General features: G+C 39.7%; 1 protein-coding gene across 48 annotated transcripts in view; it reads right to left on the bottom strand.

Moving 5' to 3' along the window:
- Positions 1-981: 981 nt before the first annotated feature.
- Positions 982-18,229, bottom strand: part of RIMS2 (regulating synaptic membrane exocytosis 2) — a 718,020-nt gene continuing 700,772 nt past the window's right edge. For all 48 annotated transcript variants that reach the window (XM_089336449.1, XM_089336431.1, XM_089336432.1 and 45 more), the window contains 5 exons: positions 10,505-10,646; positions 7,393-7,505; positions 6,963-7,064; positions 4,290-4,429; positions 982-3,862 (listed from right to left, as the gene is read on the bottom strand). In XM_089336449.1, the coding sequence (XP_089192575.1) occupies positions 3,644-3,862; positions 4,290-4,429; positions 6,963-7,064; positions 7,393-7,505; positions 10,505-10,646 (716 nt within the window). In that variant the 3' untranslated portion in view covers positions 982-3,643. The remainder of the gene's footprint in view (positions 3,863-4,289; positions 4,430-6,962; positions 7,065-7,392; positions 7,506-10,504; positions 10,647-18,229) is intronic.

Raw genomic sequence — 18,229 nt, 5'->3', positions numbered from 1 at the left:
CTTGGCATCAACGGCAGCGACAATTTTAGGGTTCAGTCGGGAACTGCTAGTATGGCTCAGTTCTGAGCTGGGAGTCATGAGAAGCACTACCATAGGCCACTTTTGAGAAAGACAGGCTTTTCAAGAGAAGGCATATGAGAGAGGCAAGGGGATTTTTTTTTTTTTTATCATGGGAGTGTATGAACAGCCAAGATATAGCTCACTAGAAGAGGGAGCAAATCCTGAATAATGAAATATGGGAGTGGTTTGGGCAACTGGACTGGAATTGAGTCCTTGGGAATGGAGGAAATGGTTGTCTTGAAGACCGGAGAGCACTAGGATTGGGTTTCAGTTGGATAACTGGGAAGTGAGAGACCAAAGTAGCTCTTACATGTGGACTCTGGGGAGGGTGCCAGGGATGGGACACCGCTGAGGCCCCTTTTTCTCTCATTTTGGGGAAACGCCCTAGAAGGATATGGAGAAGCTCTCACCCATTTACACTCACACAGCGGAGCCAGGCCCTGGCAGCATGCGCTCCTCACCCCACAGCGCTGGGCAGAGAGACGCAGAAGCATACATCACGGCCACCTCTGGCATCTTTTTGCCCAGGAAAAGAGCAGAGCCTGTGCATGATTCTTGGTAACTGCCATCAGTCACGGCCATGACTAACTCAGAATCTCACTCCTCTCACCCCCATACAACTTGTCACTGAATCATTTCACCAGAGAACACCTCAATCCAGTAACAACCTTAAAACAAAACAAAACAAAAACAAACAAACGAAAAACAACCAGCAACTTCCAGTGAAGTGAGCAGAGTCTTTGGTACTTGAAGAAAATGCTCTCCTGAGGGCTACTGGCTAAGACCAGCAGTCCACTTATGCCATGCAGAGGTAGGAAATGACGACTGTGTGGTCTTTAAATGACAAGCGAGTTTAGGGACATGCTGTGGCAGGCTGGGGATGTGTGGGAAGAAGTCAGAGAAAGCACTGCACACAACATCTGTAAAGAAAATGTTTTATTGAAAGTGTTAATACCATCACCAGAATGAATTTGATTTACATTAGTTGGTGTTTGTTACAGGACTAATCTGCCCTTTTTTTCCCAACTGAAATTCCCTTTACTTTGAAAACATACTATGTACAGGGCAGCAATGGTCACTGGCATGGTGCTATTTACATGACTAAACCACAAGTTGAGGTGCAGACATGTGAAAATTAAAAAAAAAAATACACCAACTTTTAAATAAATACTGCATAATGACAAGTATGTACAAATATTCCATTCAGTCATGTCCTTCTTATTAAAATTAGAAATAATTTGTATAGGAATATGCACAAAAGATTATGTGACTGCATCTTGCTATCAGGAGAATGGTGAATGTTTACTCTAAGGGGTAGTGTAGACACTACAGGCCTATTAAATCAATTGTTGCTGGTACACAGATGTCTAAATTATTTCAATAAAGTTTTATCCATTCTTTTAACAACTTTACCTGGGTCCATCATAGATCACAGAACGTCAAGACACAGTCTCGGTGTATTTCATATTGCACCACATAAAGAGAAGGCATTTTTAGTGATACTCATTTTTAACTTTTGCACCATATCAAGCACAACAGTTTTTAATGGTCAGCACTGAATTAAAAAAATAAAATAAAAACAAAAGCAAAGAAAAGAAATTGTGCATGGCCTTACTTTAAATAAATGGAATGTATATGTGTTTCAAAAGCTATTATAAGAAATTTAAATCAATCTGTAAGAATGTATTATTAAAGTGTATGTCAACAACCAGAAAATATGGGTGGCTGATTACGTTAACCAGTGACGTTTCCCCCAGATAGGGGAACTTAGGAGAAATTTGACCTTGCAGCACCACCCAATGGTAATCACTGTCTGTAAAAGCAAAGGCAGGGGTTTTGACTTTAGGGATTTGCACATAGACTTTTGGTGATGGCATCAAAGAACTATTAATAGGCATACTGACTTTTTTTGAGTCACCTAAAAATTGGAGCTTTAAAATTCTTGCAAATTTATGTTTACTATATTTCTTTAGAAATATAATTTGTGAAAAATTGAATTTCACTACAGAAAAATGAATTAATAAACAGCCCTGTGTTTCAGGGCTCCAAATTTTTAGCAGTGTTTCTATACACATAGTAAATGGAAACTGGCTAAAGAAACTGCTTTAACTGATTAGAAAACAAACAAAACCTAAGACCTTCTATAAATAATACTTTAACCCCTGTATGAATAATGCTGGTGTTAAAATAAATTCATTAGACATTACAATGGCCACATGATTTTAGGATTTTCCTGTAAACTCAACTTTGAGGGTCAACAAAAAATTACCATGCACTGTACAATAAATTGCAAAAGTTCAGATATCTTCTTTGTCAAATACATGCTGACTTACTTCAATTTACTCCCAAGTCATGTTGCAAAATCCTTTTCAACATGCTTGAAATAAAGAAAGCTCTTAAATAGTTGTTTTCCCTTGAGAAATTCATAAATTCAGAAGCTTTGATAGCTCTGAATCAAACATGGGGTATAAGAGGGGATCAGATGAAAAATTTGTAACTTTTTAGTACAAGATTCACTCTGGTAGGGAGAAAGAAAAGAGTAAAAGAGGGAGAAGAGGAAAAGAGAGAGAAGAGGAAGGAAGATGCAAAAAATTTGCACATATGGAACTTCATAAGATTTGTATATTTAACAGGGAAATAAATTGAATCTATTACACTCATTTGTCACATAAAGAGAATTTTAAGTATCTTCTAGAAAGTACTTTCATTTGTAATGTCTGCCAAAACACAGACTATGATTAAAGAATAAACATGGTGTGTCTTTGTATCACCCTGTTGCATTCTCTTCCCCTTTTAAAACCATGCACTAGTGAAATTTATTTTTAAAAATAATATAAATTGTTGAAAATGGCTGATTTTTATTGTTTTTTTTTTTTTTTGCAAGTTGCAGCCCCAAGAAAATAATTTAAGTATTCAGCTAATCGGTGTCCATGCAAAAAGAGTTTCTTTAATTTCATTCAGGACAGCATTGCCACAGAATCTTGTTTCCCGAGTCCAGAGTCTCTTGGCATTAGGGAATGACGGGTTGACAGGAGCTACCGAGTCTGCCACTGTCCCTGCTGGACTGACCGCTCAGGTTCACCATCCAGAGGGGGGCTGATGCTTTGTTCCTGACCACTTCTTTGGTCTTCTGCTTTTCACCTGATGCTTCCTAGAACTTCTCTCCTAGATCTGTCACATAGCTTCATGGCTGTACAGCTCCATTTCTGTGGCATAACGGGGCTTTGGGTTCAGATAAATGAAGAAAAAGGTAAGATAAAAATATAAAGGTGCCGTTGAAAAGGGCTTCTGTTGCATGAAACTGACTGATTCTTTGAGATTAATCCATGGCTTCAGATTGGACCAAAAATGAGTGTCATTGAACTCTAAACCTGATAGTTCTTCATAGTTCTGCTCTTTCACCTGAGGGCCTTCGTTAGGGCACAATGTGTGCAACTTCCTCTGAGAACACAGGATCGCGTGGTATCCCTAGAAACAGGCTCAGAAGACACAACATTAAGCATGCAGTGTTACCAGGGTTGGCGACCTGTGATTTTTTTTTTTTTTTGTAACGCTGGTTGCTGTGACAACAGTTTTACAGCTGCTATGAACGAGAGTAAGAAGGTCCAGTTGAACTTTCCAGAGATGACTGGGAAGCTCTTCTCGTCAGAGGGGCCAGAGTTGGATCTACTAGGGAGGAAGGGGGGAAAAGTTTGAACCATCCAATCACCATATTGGATAGTTCCAGTTCATCTAAAAGTATCTGGGCCACTCCCATGAAGGATTTGTGATCCATGCGACCATAATCTCCCCAGACGATAATCTGTTGGCAAAATTAAAAATAATGTTAGCATAATCATGTATATAACAAAAGTCTTGTAAAGTACTCTGAACAATAAAACACATTCAGTTAGTGTTCCAACATCAAAGACAAACTTAAGTAGTGGCATTTGACTAATGGAGTAGCTTTCTTTAACTTTTGGAATCCAAAAGTACATTAGAACTGTCCCAGAGTGCTAAGATCATAAGCCGTGCAGGGAGATTGGAGTTTATGTGTGATGGGTGTTCGCGAGTCATTTAAAGAAGAGGACAGTGTGTGTAGTTTTATGGTACTGACCACTGCTTCGATGTTTCCAACATATTTCAGTCGTGAGAAACAGAAAACAATGTGACGGAGAGATAACTGGGTCTAAAGTCCGACTCTGTGAAAAGATGTTCTGCGGCCAGGGGATACAGAGCTAAGTAAATACCTGTAGAACTTTTCCTTGGGGACTCTCTTCAAAAGACAACAGCTGCTGGTAAAGTGGTTCCAGCGTTTTTCTTGCCACTTTTGTTTTCTTTTTGGCTATGCACACTCCGTTATCTAGTAGATACACCTTGACATACGGTGCTTGGGAAAGAGAGCACAAAGGAGAGAGCACGTGATGAGCTGTGGCGGTGGCATGCCCAGTGTACTCCTGGCTGACAGCCGCAATGGGTTAATCTCTGGCTGAGAGGGTGAGCAGCCATCAAAAGTCACCGGCCTTCCCACATTATTGAAAAACTACTCAATAGACAATTGGTAACTGTCAACCATACAGAGAGTCTTAGGCAATGTTGCCAAAACCTCTGACTTCATTATTATTTTGCTATCAACAGGTTACATAGATTTACAAATTGCATTCAATGAGAAATGCTTCCAGTTCCAACAGGACTCAAGAGAGATGTCTTACTCATTCTTCAACTCATCAACACATAAATGTAAGTACACCTGCTTTAACTCACCCATCCTCACACATCTGTGGGGAGCAGCTCGGACTGGACTAAGTTACTGGAATTAAGACTTATTCTATGCATCTGCTCTCCCACAATATGGCGCTGGGAGAGAAGAAAACAGCTTTTACACAGCTGCCTCCAGTTCAACCAATAAACTGTAGGACTTGCTCCTGATTGGAGAGCAGCGTACTCGGCGTGTGGGCAGCCGAGTTAGGATTGGCGGAGGAGGACTATAAAGGAGGAGAGAGACGGCATGCACCAGGAACATCTAAGAGGAACATCTAAGGGGAACGCCTGTGCAGCCCCCGAGAGAGCCGGCCGGCGGTGTGCCGCTCCCCTGCGGAAGTGGGGAATGTGGCCAGGGGGAACTGCCCTTCCACGGAGGTGGAAGGGATAGTAGCCAACCCGGGAAGAACCAGCAGCAAACCCGGGGAGGGCCGAGCAGACGAAAGAACAGCGCAGAGTCCTGTGTCGTTCCTCCACGAAGACGGGGAGCGACATAATGGTGCCGTGACTCGGATATGAAGCCTAGGCAGGGCTTAGTGTCGTTCCCCCACGAAGACGGGGAGCGACACACATCACTTATTATCACTCAAAAGCCTTTGCTTGTTGGTGACCATGTGGGTACAAGACAGTGATGGGGTTTTATGTGTTATGTTGAAAGTAGCTGGGAAGAGGCAACTAATTATGAATTCTGCTTAGCATTTAACTGGAAAACATAGTAACAGAATCATTTCCTGGCATGTGTAAATCATGGTGTTGTTTACAGCAGAGAGCTGACTAGCTCCCAGACTTATACAAAGGCAATTCTCCTAATCACCACTTCAAGGCTGTACAATGAGTAACATACAGTAATGAATAACATAATTCAAAATGTCTGCAAGAATAGGGAAGTTAAGAGATTCAAAATTACAAGTCACCAGTGAAGGTGCTGAGGCTAAGACCTGCATTTATTTCAGAATCCTCCTGAGTGATTCTTTTATACATCTGCTCCAACAACTTCTACACAATGCATTTGGAGTCACGGTGACATTTGCCATGGCTTCAGGCATCTTAGACTGTAATGACATTTCAGCAGGAAATATGTGGCATAAAAATTTATAACAGTGCCTCTTTTTGTTTATAAATTATAGGAAGCGAAAGTCTTCTCATTAGAATACCCAGCAGACAACAGGTTCATGCTCTGGGCGGGGCCTGCACCGGCTTTTACTCTAATCCCAGAGCACTAGCGAGTCCTCAGAAGAAATTCTGAAGCTCTGGATCAACGGAAGAGTAACACAAACTCCAATTCACAAGAAAAAAGAGCTTTTTATGTGCATGTTGTGATGAAATGGATTATCCAAATGTGGCAGCTTTGACTTTGCAGTGGTTTCTACCACGTGTGATTATAGGTAACAATTAACATTATTGTATGCTAAACTGATCTTCTGTATATAAGGAGAATCAAAAGTGAAGCTTGATGTGATTGGAAGGGGAGAGGGAGTGGGAAAGGGGAGGGTTGCAGGTGGGAGGGATGTTATGGGGGGGAAGCCATTGTAATCCATAAGCTGTACTTTGGAAATTTATATTCATTAAATAAAAGTTAAAAAAAAAACAATTAACATTATCTCCAACAGCTCACCCTCGTTGAAATGCTCACTTATGGGGCTGGCACTGTGGCACACTGGGGTAAGCTGCTGCCTGCAGTGCCAGCATCCCTTCTGGTCACTGGGTTGAGTCTGGCTGTCCCACTTCCGATTCAGCTCCCTGTAATGTGCCGTGGGAAGGCAGTAGAAGATGGCCCAAGTACTTGGACCCCTGTACCCTGTGGGAGACCCAAAAGAAGCTCCAGGCTCCTGGCTTCGGATTGGCCCAGCTGTGGCTACTGCAGCCATTTGGGGAGTGAACCTGAGGATGGGAGATCTCTCTCTGTCTCGCTTGCTCTCCCTCCCTGCCTCTCCATCCCTGTTGCTCTGTAACTGTGACTCTCAAATAGACAATCTTAAAAAAAAATGCTCACTTAGGATAAACACCATGATTACTACAGCCCCAAATCTGTCAGACAATTCACCCATCTTTGAGTATCCTTCATTGTCTAAAAAACAAAGTTTTCAGCATTTAATCCAAAGTTTGTTAGTGGAAATAAGACAAATTATGGACAAAAATAGGAAAATTTCTTCTGTTTTTACCTGGCAGTGTCTTGGAACCTGGTTTTACAACAAGGCCACGGGCCCGAATGATTTCCACCTCCAACTGTCCCTTTTTGTCCATCATTCCTACCTGGATGTCACCTATGGGCATGGGGAGAAGGAACAAACATGTCTTAATATACAAACGCAGCAAGAAAAATGCTAGTGCTAAAGACTATGGTATGACACCATTGATCATTTCCTATATATTTTCTTAAAAAATTCAAATAAATTTAAAATTTTAGCCATGATGTCTTCCTTCAAAAAAGCAGTAAAATTATAACGGAAAAACAGGAATCTTCCTTACTGTTAAAATCTAAGAAACTTTATTCTTGCTGATAATATTGTTAAAGACTCTATGAAATTTAGAGAATGTACTTTTTAATAGCATAACATGAAAACAATGAAATAATGTGGCAATAATTCTTACCCATTGCAGGTGTCGCCAGGGTCTGGCGTCCTACCAATTGAGCAGGCCCAAGGCCATCCAGGAAATCACTGAATTGGCTGTCAGAGGCCAGGCGGACACCCGGGAAAATCAGACTGAAAGCAAAACAACATATGGGATTAACCCTTCACTATCCATATATTCCAGGCAAGCTCAAGTCTCCCTCCAGCCTCCTTCATGTGTCAGGATAGTCAGTGTGGCTGACTGCCCACTTAGACTTATCCCCAACATCCCACTCTGCTTCCCTTGGCTCTTCCTCCACGTTGGCTAGCAGCCCCTGTAAGCCACCAGAAGCACCTGTCACACTGGACTGCGAGCTCCTAGTCTTTCTCTCCTTTGGTCTGGAGGACAGGGCCTGGGATTTCTCTGTGAAACCACTCGGTCTACACATGCACTGAGCACTTACTTCACGCCAGGCTTTATCCTATTTAATCCACCTGGCTTAGCTGTGAGAGCGGTTCTATGGTTTATCACATTTTATAAATGAAAAAACTCTTCTGGATCATTCCCCTCCATGTAGAAATATGCTGTTGATTCTGTCACTTGACCAAAAAAAAAAAAAAAAAATAATCCCTTTCCTGACTCTACTTCCCTCTCTCCAGCTACAATTCCTTTTCTTGTCTGGGAACTCCTTGCAAAACTTCTGAGTGCTGTAGTCCATTTCTTTCCTTTTGAAACTCTAATCATTTTTCATTTTCACCACTCCACTATAACTTTCCTGTTCTGATCATTAGTCAAACTTACCTAATGACCACAGTGGAAAGCCCAGCTGTTATTATTCATCTAACTTAATGTATTAGCAGTACTGGGTATGTTGATCCGCCCCTCTTACTTGGAACACCTTCTGCACTTCTTGGATTCCATAGCCTCCTAAGTTTCCTCTTTCTTCCTTCTGCCACTCTTCCTTAGTTTCCTTTGCCAGTTCTGCCACTAGATACAGGAGCTCTATCCTTACATTTTCTTTATGTCTGAATTTCCTTGGTGATCTCATACAATCTCAAGGTTTTAAATGCCATCTCTGCTGCTATTACCTAGACTGCTGTCTCCAGCTCGGGCCTCTCTTTTGAGCCACAGAACTGCATTTCAACTGCTTAGTCTACAGATCTGCTTGGAAATCTGTATAACAGGACAGAAAACTTAACCTGAAACTCAAGCGAAACTTGAATCCCCTCCACAACAAACTCTGGTCCTCTCAGAGGATTCCCATTTTGATAAATGATAACTCTGTTCTTCCAGTTGTTCAACCTGACATTGATCTTTCTTCTTTCCCGGTTATAGACTGAGTTGTCTTCTCCCAACATGCGTGTGTTCAAGCTTGAATGCCCAACCTGACTGCATGTGAACGAAGCTTTTAAAGAGATAAAGCTAAAAGGGGTCATAAGAGGGCAGCCCTATTCCAATATGCCTGGTGTCCTTACAGGAAGAGGAGACAGCAGTGGAAGCAGAGGCAAGGCCACGAGAAGACAGAGGAGACCATCCTCTGTATCTCTCTTCCTTGCTTTATTTTTCTCCTTAGTACTTACAATGCCTAATCTCCTATATATTTTATTAGATTTTCTTGTACATACATACATTTTACATTTTTTTTTCTTGTTTATTGCCTATCTTCTCCATTATGTGGAAAGTTTGATGAGGGTAGGGTCTTTCATCTGGCCGGCTCACTGCTAGATCTCTAGCTCCTAGAGCTATGCATGGGATATTGTAAGCACGTAATTAATAAATACTTAAGCTCAATCAATTAAAATGAAGCTCAGAAAAATCAAATAACTTGCTCAATGTTCTACAGCACCAAAAGAAAATTAAACAACCAAACAGATGAGAATCTAGGTATATATGATTGAAAAACTCTTGGCCTTAAGTATTGAGACTGACTTCCTTGTATGACTTACAGCCTCAACTCATGGCAGGGTAATTGAAACCTTAGAAGGTATGGTGATATATTTTGGATAAATTTATGAATATTCATCTCATTTCTCCATTAAAACTATAAATATCTGGAGCTGGAGCCACAGTTTAAAGGTTTATGCCTGTCACAGTATCTTCCTAACACAGTATCGTACAAAGGTCAGTGTGCTTGATGAACATCTATTTTTCATTTGATCCTTCACCTCATTATAGACTTCCTTGATGAACTTCCTTGATAAAATCGATTTCTTTCCCCCACCTCAACTGCTAAATATTCAATTAATAAAAATGCTTCAGTCTATTTCTAAAAGCACATAAGTCTTTATAAATGTATGGAAGCTATCTATGCCTCTTATATTTACATAGTTGTGCTAGACACACAATCCTTAGGGTACACCTTTACTGCTATGGCAATAGCTCCTCTGGCCTCACATCCATGAACTGGCAGCATCTATGTTGTTAACCATCTAGTGCTCCCATGGAGATGATACAGTGAGTTCAGTACACTCTACTTTCCTCTCTCAATGTTCTTTACAGTCCCATTCACAGATCTCTAGTTGCTAATTGCTGCTAATTTGTTGGTGACAGAGCTACAAACTCTTTAAACTGCTTTAAAAATATCTCTGGAAGTTGATTCAAAGGAAAGCTCCATGATAACTAAAAGATAAAAAGGCTTATCAACTTTCTTGGTGGCATTTCTTTTTGACTACTTAACACAAGTAAATTAATACTAAATAATTAGAATTATTTGCTACTGCATCATAAAAACTAGGTATCAGAAATTCACATGTTTTTAGTAATGACTGTTAAAGCAAAGATTTAAAAATTAGTCTTGTTTGCATGGTGTGGTATGTGTGCTTATTATTTTTGTGCTTTTATATATTATTTAAAGCTAGGGCAAAGTATTTTTTTTTTTTTTGCATGTAATGTGAGAGTCACATTTTAGCATCTTGCCATTAAAGCAAAACACTTTATCCCAAAATTTATTTCCCTGGATATAAAAAGCCAGATATGTCACATCACCCAGTGGGAGGTGAGCCAAGTTCTCTTCACAGGAAATCAGTCAGTGAAAACTAGGACGGTGCCATGAAGCACGTGGGTTGACTTTTATGAAAGCAGAGAGTGAGATCGAGAAAAGGGTCCCTGGCAAGACTTGGAAGAGGCACACATCATGGCCAGCCTCACTCACTTTCCTTCGGAGCTATAGCTGTTCATGCTGCCGTCTGTGGATTCTCGGCTGGCTTGGCGAGTCATCCAGTTCCTCATCTCCACTGCCAGGCCTGTCTCTGTACTTCTTTGGACAGTGCTCCGTAGTTTTTTCCCACCTGCTTCTGCCAGGACAGAAAACAAAAGGTATCACAGTTTTGCCATCTCTAGCTGCTAATGAAAAATATCACCCAATGCTTTGAGATCCTCAGATGAAAAGAACTGCCTAAATACAAAGAAAGAAAAGGTAGTTAAAATTTTAAACAATGTCTTAGATGGAAATTTTCTAAAAAAAACTTTAAGCGCAAAATACTATTGTCTTATTTCCACTTAGAGCAGGGTTCAGATTGTTAACATAAGAGAAAAGAAGATACAACCTAAGGAAAAGAAAATAAGCCTTTTTTCATTGTAATATTTAAATGTCAGGTTAATTTATGCCTATTGTTTTTATTTCTATTGTAATAGTTAAATGTCAGATTACCTTATGTATACTTTCTCCCCTTTCTTTTGTCCTAGTGAAAGAACAAGGCCTTCCTACTATTTACAAAGAACAGATGGTGAGTAATCCTCCAACTCTAGCCTTAGTTTTCAACACAAAAAAAATCTGTTCTTTTGCAAACTGACAGATATCAGAAGGCAAGAGAGTTATACAAAGGAAATAACCTTATTAGACAACAGCCTCACATTTGTTGGTAACTTTCACAGATTCTCGTAAGGAGTTGCAAGAATCCAGCAACATCATATGAAAGTGCTTTTAATTCTGAGCCTTGGAGAGTCCTGTCATCAAGGGTCTTCCAACAGCTGGGAGATGAGGTTTACTTGCAGAGGTCGATCAGAAGACCAGTGGGAGTACTACAGGTGCGGCAGAGGCATTCTCCGGAAGTGCTATCTGGAGAGGTTAGGGAGGAGAGAGCCTCGCTGAGGAAGTGGATTTGGATTGGCTCTGTAAAATGGGCAGACTGGGACGCAAAGAGGAGTGAGAACGCAGTGTCTCGAGCAAGGGAAACAGAATGGGCAAAGGTGTAAAGGTGGGGATGACTGTGCATTTAAGGCAGGTGCAATGGCCCAAGTACATGAAAGAGTGATAGGGGAGTGGATTAGACAAGAAACAGCCAAATTACAAAGGGCCTTCCATGTTGGAACGTAGAGTTGAGAGACTACAAAAGCTACAGCAGGAGGGTGATAGTCCAAATTATTTGGCTTAATATATTTCTTGCTATGCCTAAATATTTATCCACATTGACTGTACTGTCTTTGGGATACAACCATATGGTAAGCTCTTTTAGTGTCTGGTATTAGCAAGTTCTTTTTACATTTATAAATATTTGCTGATATTCCCAGTGATTTGTTGAAGTTTCTTTTCACTAAGCCTCTGATTTTTGCTCACCATTTTCAAACGCTGCTTAAATTTCATTCTCTATTTCCAATTTTAATGCATATCAAAATGCTTTAAAGAGTACAAAATATAAATTATGACTGTTGTATAATTTATTTCAATAATATAAGGCTGATATCTTAGATAATTGATAATAAACATGTTGTACTGATATGAATTATAAGAAGCAATAAAGCATTCCCTATTCAAGAGGGAAGGATGTTATTTATGGAGAAATGTTAGTTAATAAATGTAAGAGGAATTATAAAGCTTAAAAATTAACAATTTGCAATCTGCAAAAGAATAAATGATTCAAGCAGGGCTCATCAATGCAGGCTAAAACCATTAAATGAAACATCAGGGAAAAGATGTTCATATGAGCAAATAATCATTCCACAAATTAGATCTAATAGTTAAAGGGGGTGGGAAATGTACTCTAACACTGGGGAACCTGTAGCACTAATTAGTAGCACCAGTAGTGAGATAATCATCTGTACTTTCTGATACACAGAGTGCCACCCATCAAGTTGTTCTAGACAAAGATACACAACATGTTTCTATCAGATCTTTGGAATCAATTTCCAGCTTTTGCAAAAGGGGATAGAGTTACAAGATAAATTGCTCACACACATCAGACAAACCCAAACCATAGAATATTGTTCAAGGAAACAACCTTGTTTCTTTCTCAGTAATCCTCATTAAAAAAAAAAAAAAAAAAAAAAACTTAACGTGTATTATAGGAAACTAAAAAACACCAGAAGCAAAGAATACAGTCATCTACTATGTCAAGCAGCTCACAGTTTGCTGAGTCCTGTGTGTGTACATATACATAACACCCAATCCTATGTGACAGATTATACAGAATGCATCGTGCTCTCTTCACACATCATGACTATTTATCCACAGCTAACGTTGCCGCACCATAAACACACTGGCATTCTTCCCCAAACCAGCACAAACATAATGATGTGTACTGTTCAGACAAGCGTACTGATCATTTCATTTCCAAAAGATAAAACTTCATGTGTATTTTAATATAAGGATATCTATAAAACATGTTGTGTGCCACTTTTACTTGTAACATACTTTATGCACTTCAAATAAAGACTTACAGTTGTCCACCATATGCAAAGTGGTGTTGAATAAATTACATTAGTCTATTATATTCATACATTAGTATTTTTAAAAAGTTGACATCATTAAAAAGTAGGTGAGGGATTTGTTCTAGACTAAAAGATATAAAAGAGATATAAACATCAAATGCTATGAATGTCCTTTTTATTCTTATTTGGGAAAACAAAACAAAATAAAAAACAGAAATAATATAAACAAAGTAGTATTTAAAACAATTTTAGGGTAACTGAGAAATTTGAATATGGAATACATAATAGATGGGCTTAGAAAATTGTTAACTTTAAAGTGTACATATTATACAGAATTATAAGTACATATTATAAGTACATATTATAAAGAATTTCACTATCATCAGGAAATAAATGCTAAACATTTAGATCTGAAATATTATATTGCCTATTGCTTACTTTCAAATAGTGTAGCAAAAAATACACACACATATACACACACACACATATATATATAAAGAATGATAATGTTAAAAAAAGGATGAGGACATAGAATAGACTCTGTAATTCATGAAATATTAATATTTTTATTTGAGAGTGATCTACAAATGATTACACCAAAAAGCAATAAACTTTTGTCCAAATAAGCACTGGAATCATGTGAAGGGCCGGGTAAAGGGTGGATCCCTTGTTCTCCTTGTGCTTACTTCTTGTGCACAACATCCTCGTGAAAAATTGCCATCATGTCAGATACATGATTTCAGTGAAATCTGAAAATGTGGACTATGAATATGAACAGAAAACATGACTTGCAAAGGAAGTAAGATTCCTGGGGCTGGTGTGGCACATAGGGTTAAGTTGACATTTGAAACACTGTTGTCCTCTATCAGAGTGCCAGTTTGAGACCTGGCTGCTCCACTTCTGATCCAGTTCCCTCATAATGTGCCTGGGAAAGCCATGGAAGATGGCCCAAGTGCTTTGACCCCTGTCACCCACATGAGAAACCTACATGGAGTTCCAGGCTCCTGGCTTTGGCACAGGCCAGCCCTAGCCGTTGTAGCTATCTGGGGAGTGAACCAGAAATTGGAAGATCTTTCTGTCACTTTGTCTTTCAGATAAATAAATACACCATTATTTTTTTTAAAGAAAGGAGCTAGTTTTTATTTAATATCTGACTCTAGCCTACTGTTACACTGTGATGAGAACCAATCACCATTTGTCAGAGAATAACAAGTGAGCATGTAACCTTTTTGCTGACTGACTAGTTTTTACATAAATCCTCTTCATAAAAACTCTAGAACTCCCACAGTGGAGAGGTCAGCTCTGGTGTTACACTGATTCTCTCTGAGTCCCCAGCTGGGTGACACTGAGCAAGTACTTACCCTCTCTGCCACTCGTTTTCTCAAACTGCGAGATGATGGTGATGGCAATAACGCCTTCTACTCAGGATTTTTATGAAGATTAAGGAAGATGACGCACTTAAAGTGCTTAGAAAAGTGCCTGATCCATAGAACACTCCAGTGAATGGTACTGTTATTATTATTGCCACCACACAGGGAACAGAACACATGAACTCTAGGCCTGCCTTCCCCACTGCCGAGCTGGCTCCGTGGCCTTCTGAGTCATACCCTCCTCTCAGAAAAAGGCAGAGGAGGAGCGCAAACGATCGCTCCTCTCCCTTAGCTCCAAAGCCTGTGAGTTGCTGTCAGTGCATGTTCTGGACCATGACCCACAGCATCCGTGGAGGCCACACACTACACAATCTCAATCTTCTGACAGGATTAAAGAACCCAGCTAATGCAATGAGTGTCTGTAGTAGCCCTTTAAAGCCTGTCTTTTTAAATGTTCCACTATCAGATACATTAATAGGCTTATTTAAAAAACTAAATTTATTTTTCAGCATCAAAAAATCATTGTGTCACAGTCACAAGAAAAGCAATTTAACTTACATACAACGCATCATAGTGATGCACATCATTGTTCCAAATGAGCTATCATCTAGTTCAATTTAAAAACCAAACAGTGGTGAAGGTCTACAGAAAATAAGAGCGGTAGGCAGAATTCTAAAAAGATGGCTCCCATGACTGTGTACTTTACATGGACAAGGGGATTTTGCAGACGAGAATAAGATCACAAATTAGTTGACCACAAGATAAAGGAGACTATCTGAATGGGCCTTGCACTCGATGCACCTTGGCAGCCTTGAAGGTGGAACAGCCATGTGGAGAGCACCCAAGGACAGCCACCACCTGCAGTGATGCTGGGTTGACAGGGACCATAGCCCTACACCGGCGAGGAACAAGATTCTGCCAACAACCTGAACGGCCCTGGAAGCAGTCCCACCCCTCAGCTCCATGAGAGCCTCCAGACAAGAGCCCTGCCCAGCTCTGCATTCCTTTTAGGTAAATTTTTAAAAATGAGGAGACCTATAAAATATCCTGTTATGACCATGGGGGTAGACCAATGGGAATCTTAAGAATTTAGCTATGATTTCTTTAAAAAAAAAAAAAAAGATTTACAGAGTTACAGAGAGAGAGAGAGATCTTTCATGAGCTGGTTCACTCCCCAAATGGCTACAATAGCTGGAGCTGGGCCAATCCAAAGCCAGGAGCCAGGAGCTTCTTCCAGGCCTCCCAAGTGGATACAGGGACCCAAGCACTTGGGCCATCTTCCACTGCTTTTCCCATGCCATTAGCAAGGAGCTGGATCAGAAGTGGAGCAGCCGGGACTTGAACCTGCACCAATATAGGATGCCGGCACTGCAGGTGGTAGCCCTACCAGCTATGCCACAGCACCAGGCCCCTAGCCATGATTTTTAAAATGTGTATTTTGAAAAAAGTATATACAACACACACATACATAACTATAATGTGTGTGTGTACTCTGAGATATTAAAAACATCCAAGCAATAAACCCTAGAATTCAGGCTGAATTTGTGTTGTTGTTGTTATACTACCTAACACACTGGTGTTAGCTATTATAAGCCATAATGCAGGTGGAGAAGATGCCTGCAGGTAAAAATCCAATTCTTGAATTGACAAACAGCACAGGCAGAAAGCAGAACACAGGAGGTGTCCTTGTTATTCTGCTCTGCTTAGTTTGATGACTCATTTACTTGGCACCTGTATTCAAAGAAAGCCACTTGATTAAATAAAAGACCGGAGTCAGTTTTCCCTGACAATATATGGAAACCAGAAAACTCTTCCAGTAACTTGACAACAAAAGTCAGAAGGTCCTTTCTGCTGCTGACTTGGAACTATCATAAGCCCCAGGCAAGACAAGATTCACAAAGCAACTCCAAACTCAATCTCATGGTGACCTTTCAAAGCTCAGACCCTCAGAACCCATTCCTACTTGCTGTCACCTGCAAGGTCTCGAATGGCAAGAAGCCTTGCTTTGGATTCAGGATTTTCTTGATGTTAAAATAGAAAACAATTATGGAAACAGTTTGAAAATTTGTTGGTTAAAGATTCTGAAAACTGGATTTAATTTTTAGTTTAGACTAAGGCACTATGGTTGCATTTTATTCAAAATCACCATTTTTCAGAGTGAGAATAATTTAGAGATACCATTTATATTACATCTAGCAAGTATAAAAGTACATTAAAATGAGGATACCTAAAATTATTGACTCACAGATTTTGGAAGCAATTTTGGAGACCCAGTGCACTTCGATGGTTTATGCACTCCCTTATTGTAGCAATGAAGAAGTTAAGGTCCTGAGTAGGTAGTTCCTCTCTAATAGAAGACTTTTTCATCTTCAATAACCATTAATTATTTCAAATTGTACTTTCACGTTCTTCCACTTTGCTTCTATGATTTATGAAGCTTTAAGAATTGCTTGCAGGGGCAGGGAGTGTATGGTGTAGTGGTTAATCCATTGCTTAGAATGCCCACATCCCATATTGGAGTACCTGGGTTCGATACCTGGCTCTGAATTCTGATTCCAGCTTCCTGAAAATGTACACCCTGAGAAGCGCAAATGATGACCTAAGAAGTTGGGCTCCTGCCGCTGTTGTGGGAAATCTGGCTTGAGTTCCTGGCTCCTGGTTTTGGCTTGACCCAGCCCAGTTGTTGTGGGCAACTGGGGAGTAAACTAGCAGATGGGTGATTTCTCTCTCTGCCTTTCAAATAAGTTAACAAATAAATTTTTAAAAACTTGCCTCTACTGCCTTCAGCAAGCTCAAGGATGGCCAATGTGGACACAACTTCCCACCAACAGATTTTATACCAAGACACGAAAGAAGCTGATTTATTTACTTGTTTGGTCCTGTAAGACCTCAATATGGGGAGCATTGTCAAGAGCAGATTCCTATAACTAAGTATGGACAGAGTAAAGTCTTCCAGCCATTGGTTCATTCCCCAAAATGCATTAAAAGCTAGGCCTGGACCAGATCAAAGCCAGGACCCCTTGAACTCCATCTGGGTCTCCCACATAGGTAGAAGGGACCCAAGCACTTGAGCCATCATCTGCTATTCCACACACATTGGCAGAAAGCTGGGTCAGAAGTGGAGGAGCTAGAACTGAACCCAGCCCTCTGACATGGGATATAGGCATCCGAAGCAGTCACTTAAACTGCTGAGCCAAACATCCACCCCTATTTCTTATTATAACCAAATCAAATCTATTCTCACAGATATTTATACAATAGTATAAGTATATAAGGCAGCCTTCCATTGTCTTTTAAATAAGAGGTTTTATAGTTTTGTAATTTTTTTTGTTTTCACCATTAGAAAATTGATCAATTTGAATTCAGCTCTGTTAATAAAAGTCTGTATTTGATATTCTATTTTATAAATGCTTTCATGGTTTTTAGACTTATGTTTAAAGAAATTTTGAACTGTTGAAAAACTTCACATTTTAAGCACATTAAAGCAACAACAAATTTCAATATTTAGAATAGTTTTAGGCTTACAGGAAAATTGTGAAGACAGTAGAAAGTTTAGAACACTCCACGTACAGTTTCCCCTATTATTAACATCTTAAATGGGCGTGGTAAATATGTCAAAATTAACGGCCTTAGTTTTGTGATCTAGGATACTACATTACATTTAGTCATCATTTCTCCTTAGATTCCTCTTGGAAATAAATTTTTAATGTCTCTAATTCCTGATAGTCTTTTACATTTATAACTTATTTTAGTTCAGCTTTTATACATGAAATTAGCATGTGGTATGGTGATTCACAATACAGCCATGCACCTCACAATTATACTTTGATCAACAATGGATCATGTATATGACAGTGATC

This window comes from Oryctolagus cuniculus, chromosome 6 (genome assembly GCF_051225735.1).
Source record: "Oryctolagus cuniculus isolate XC-2025 breed Fujian yellow rabbit chromosome 6, ASM5122573v1, whole genome shotgun sequence".
In the NCBI taxonomy this organism is placed as follows: domain Eukaryota; kingdom Metazoa; phylum Chordata; class Mammalia; order Lagomorpha; family Leporidae; genus Oryctolagus; species Oryctolagus cuniculus.
Note: the sequence above shows the minus strand (reverse complement) of the source record. Positions and strands in the feature narration are given on the sequence as shown.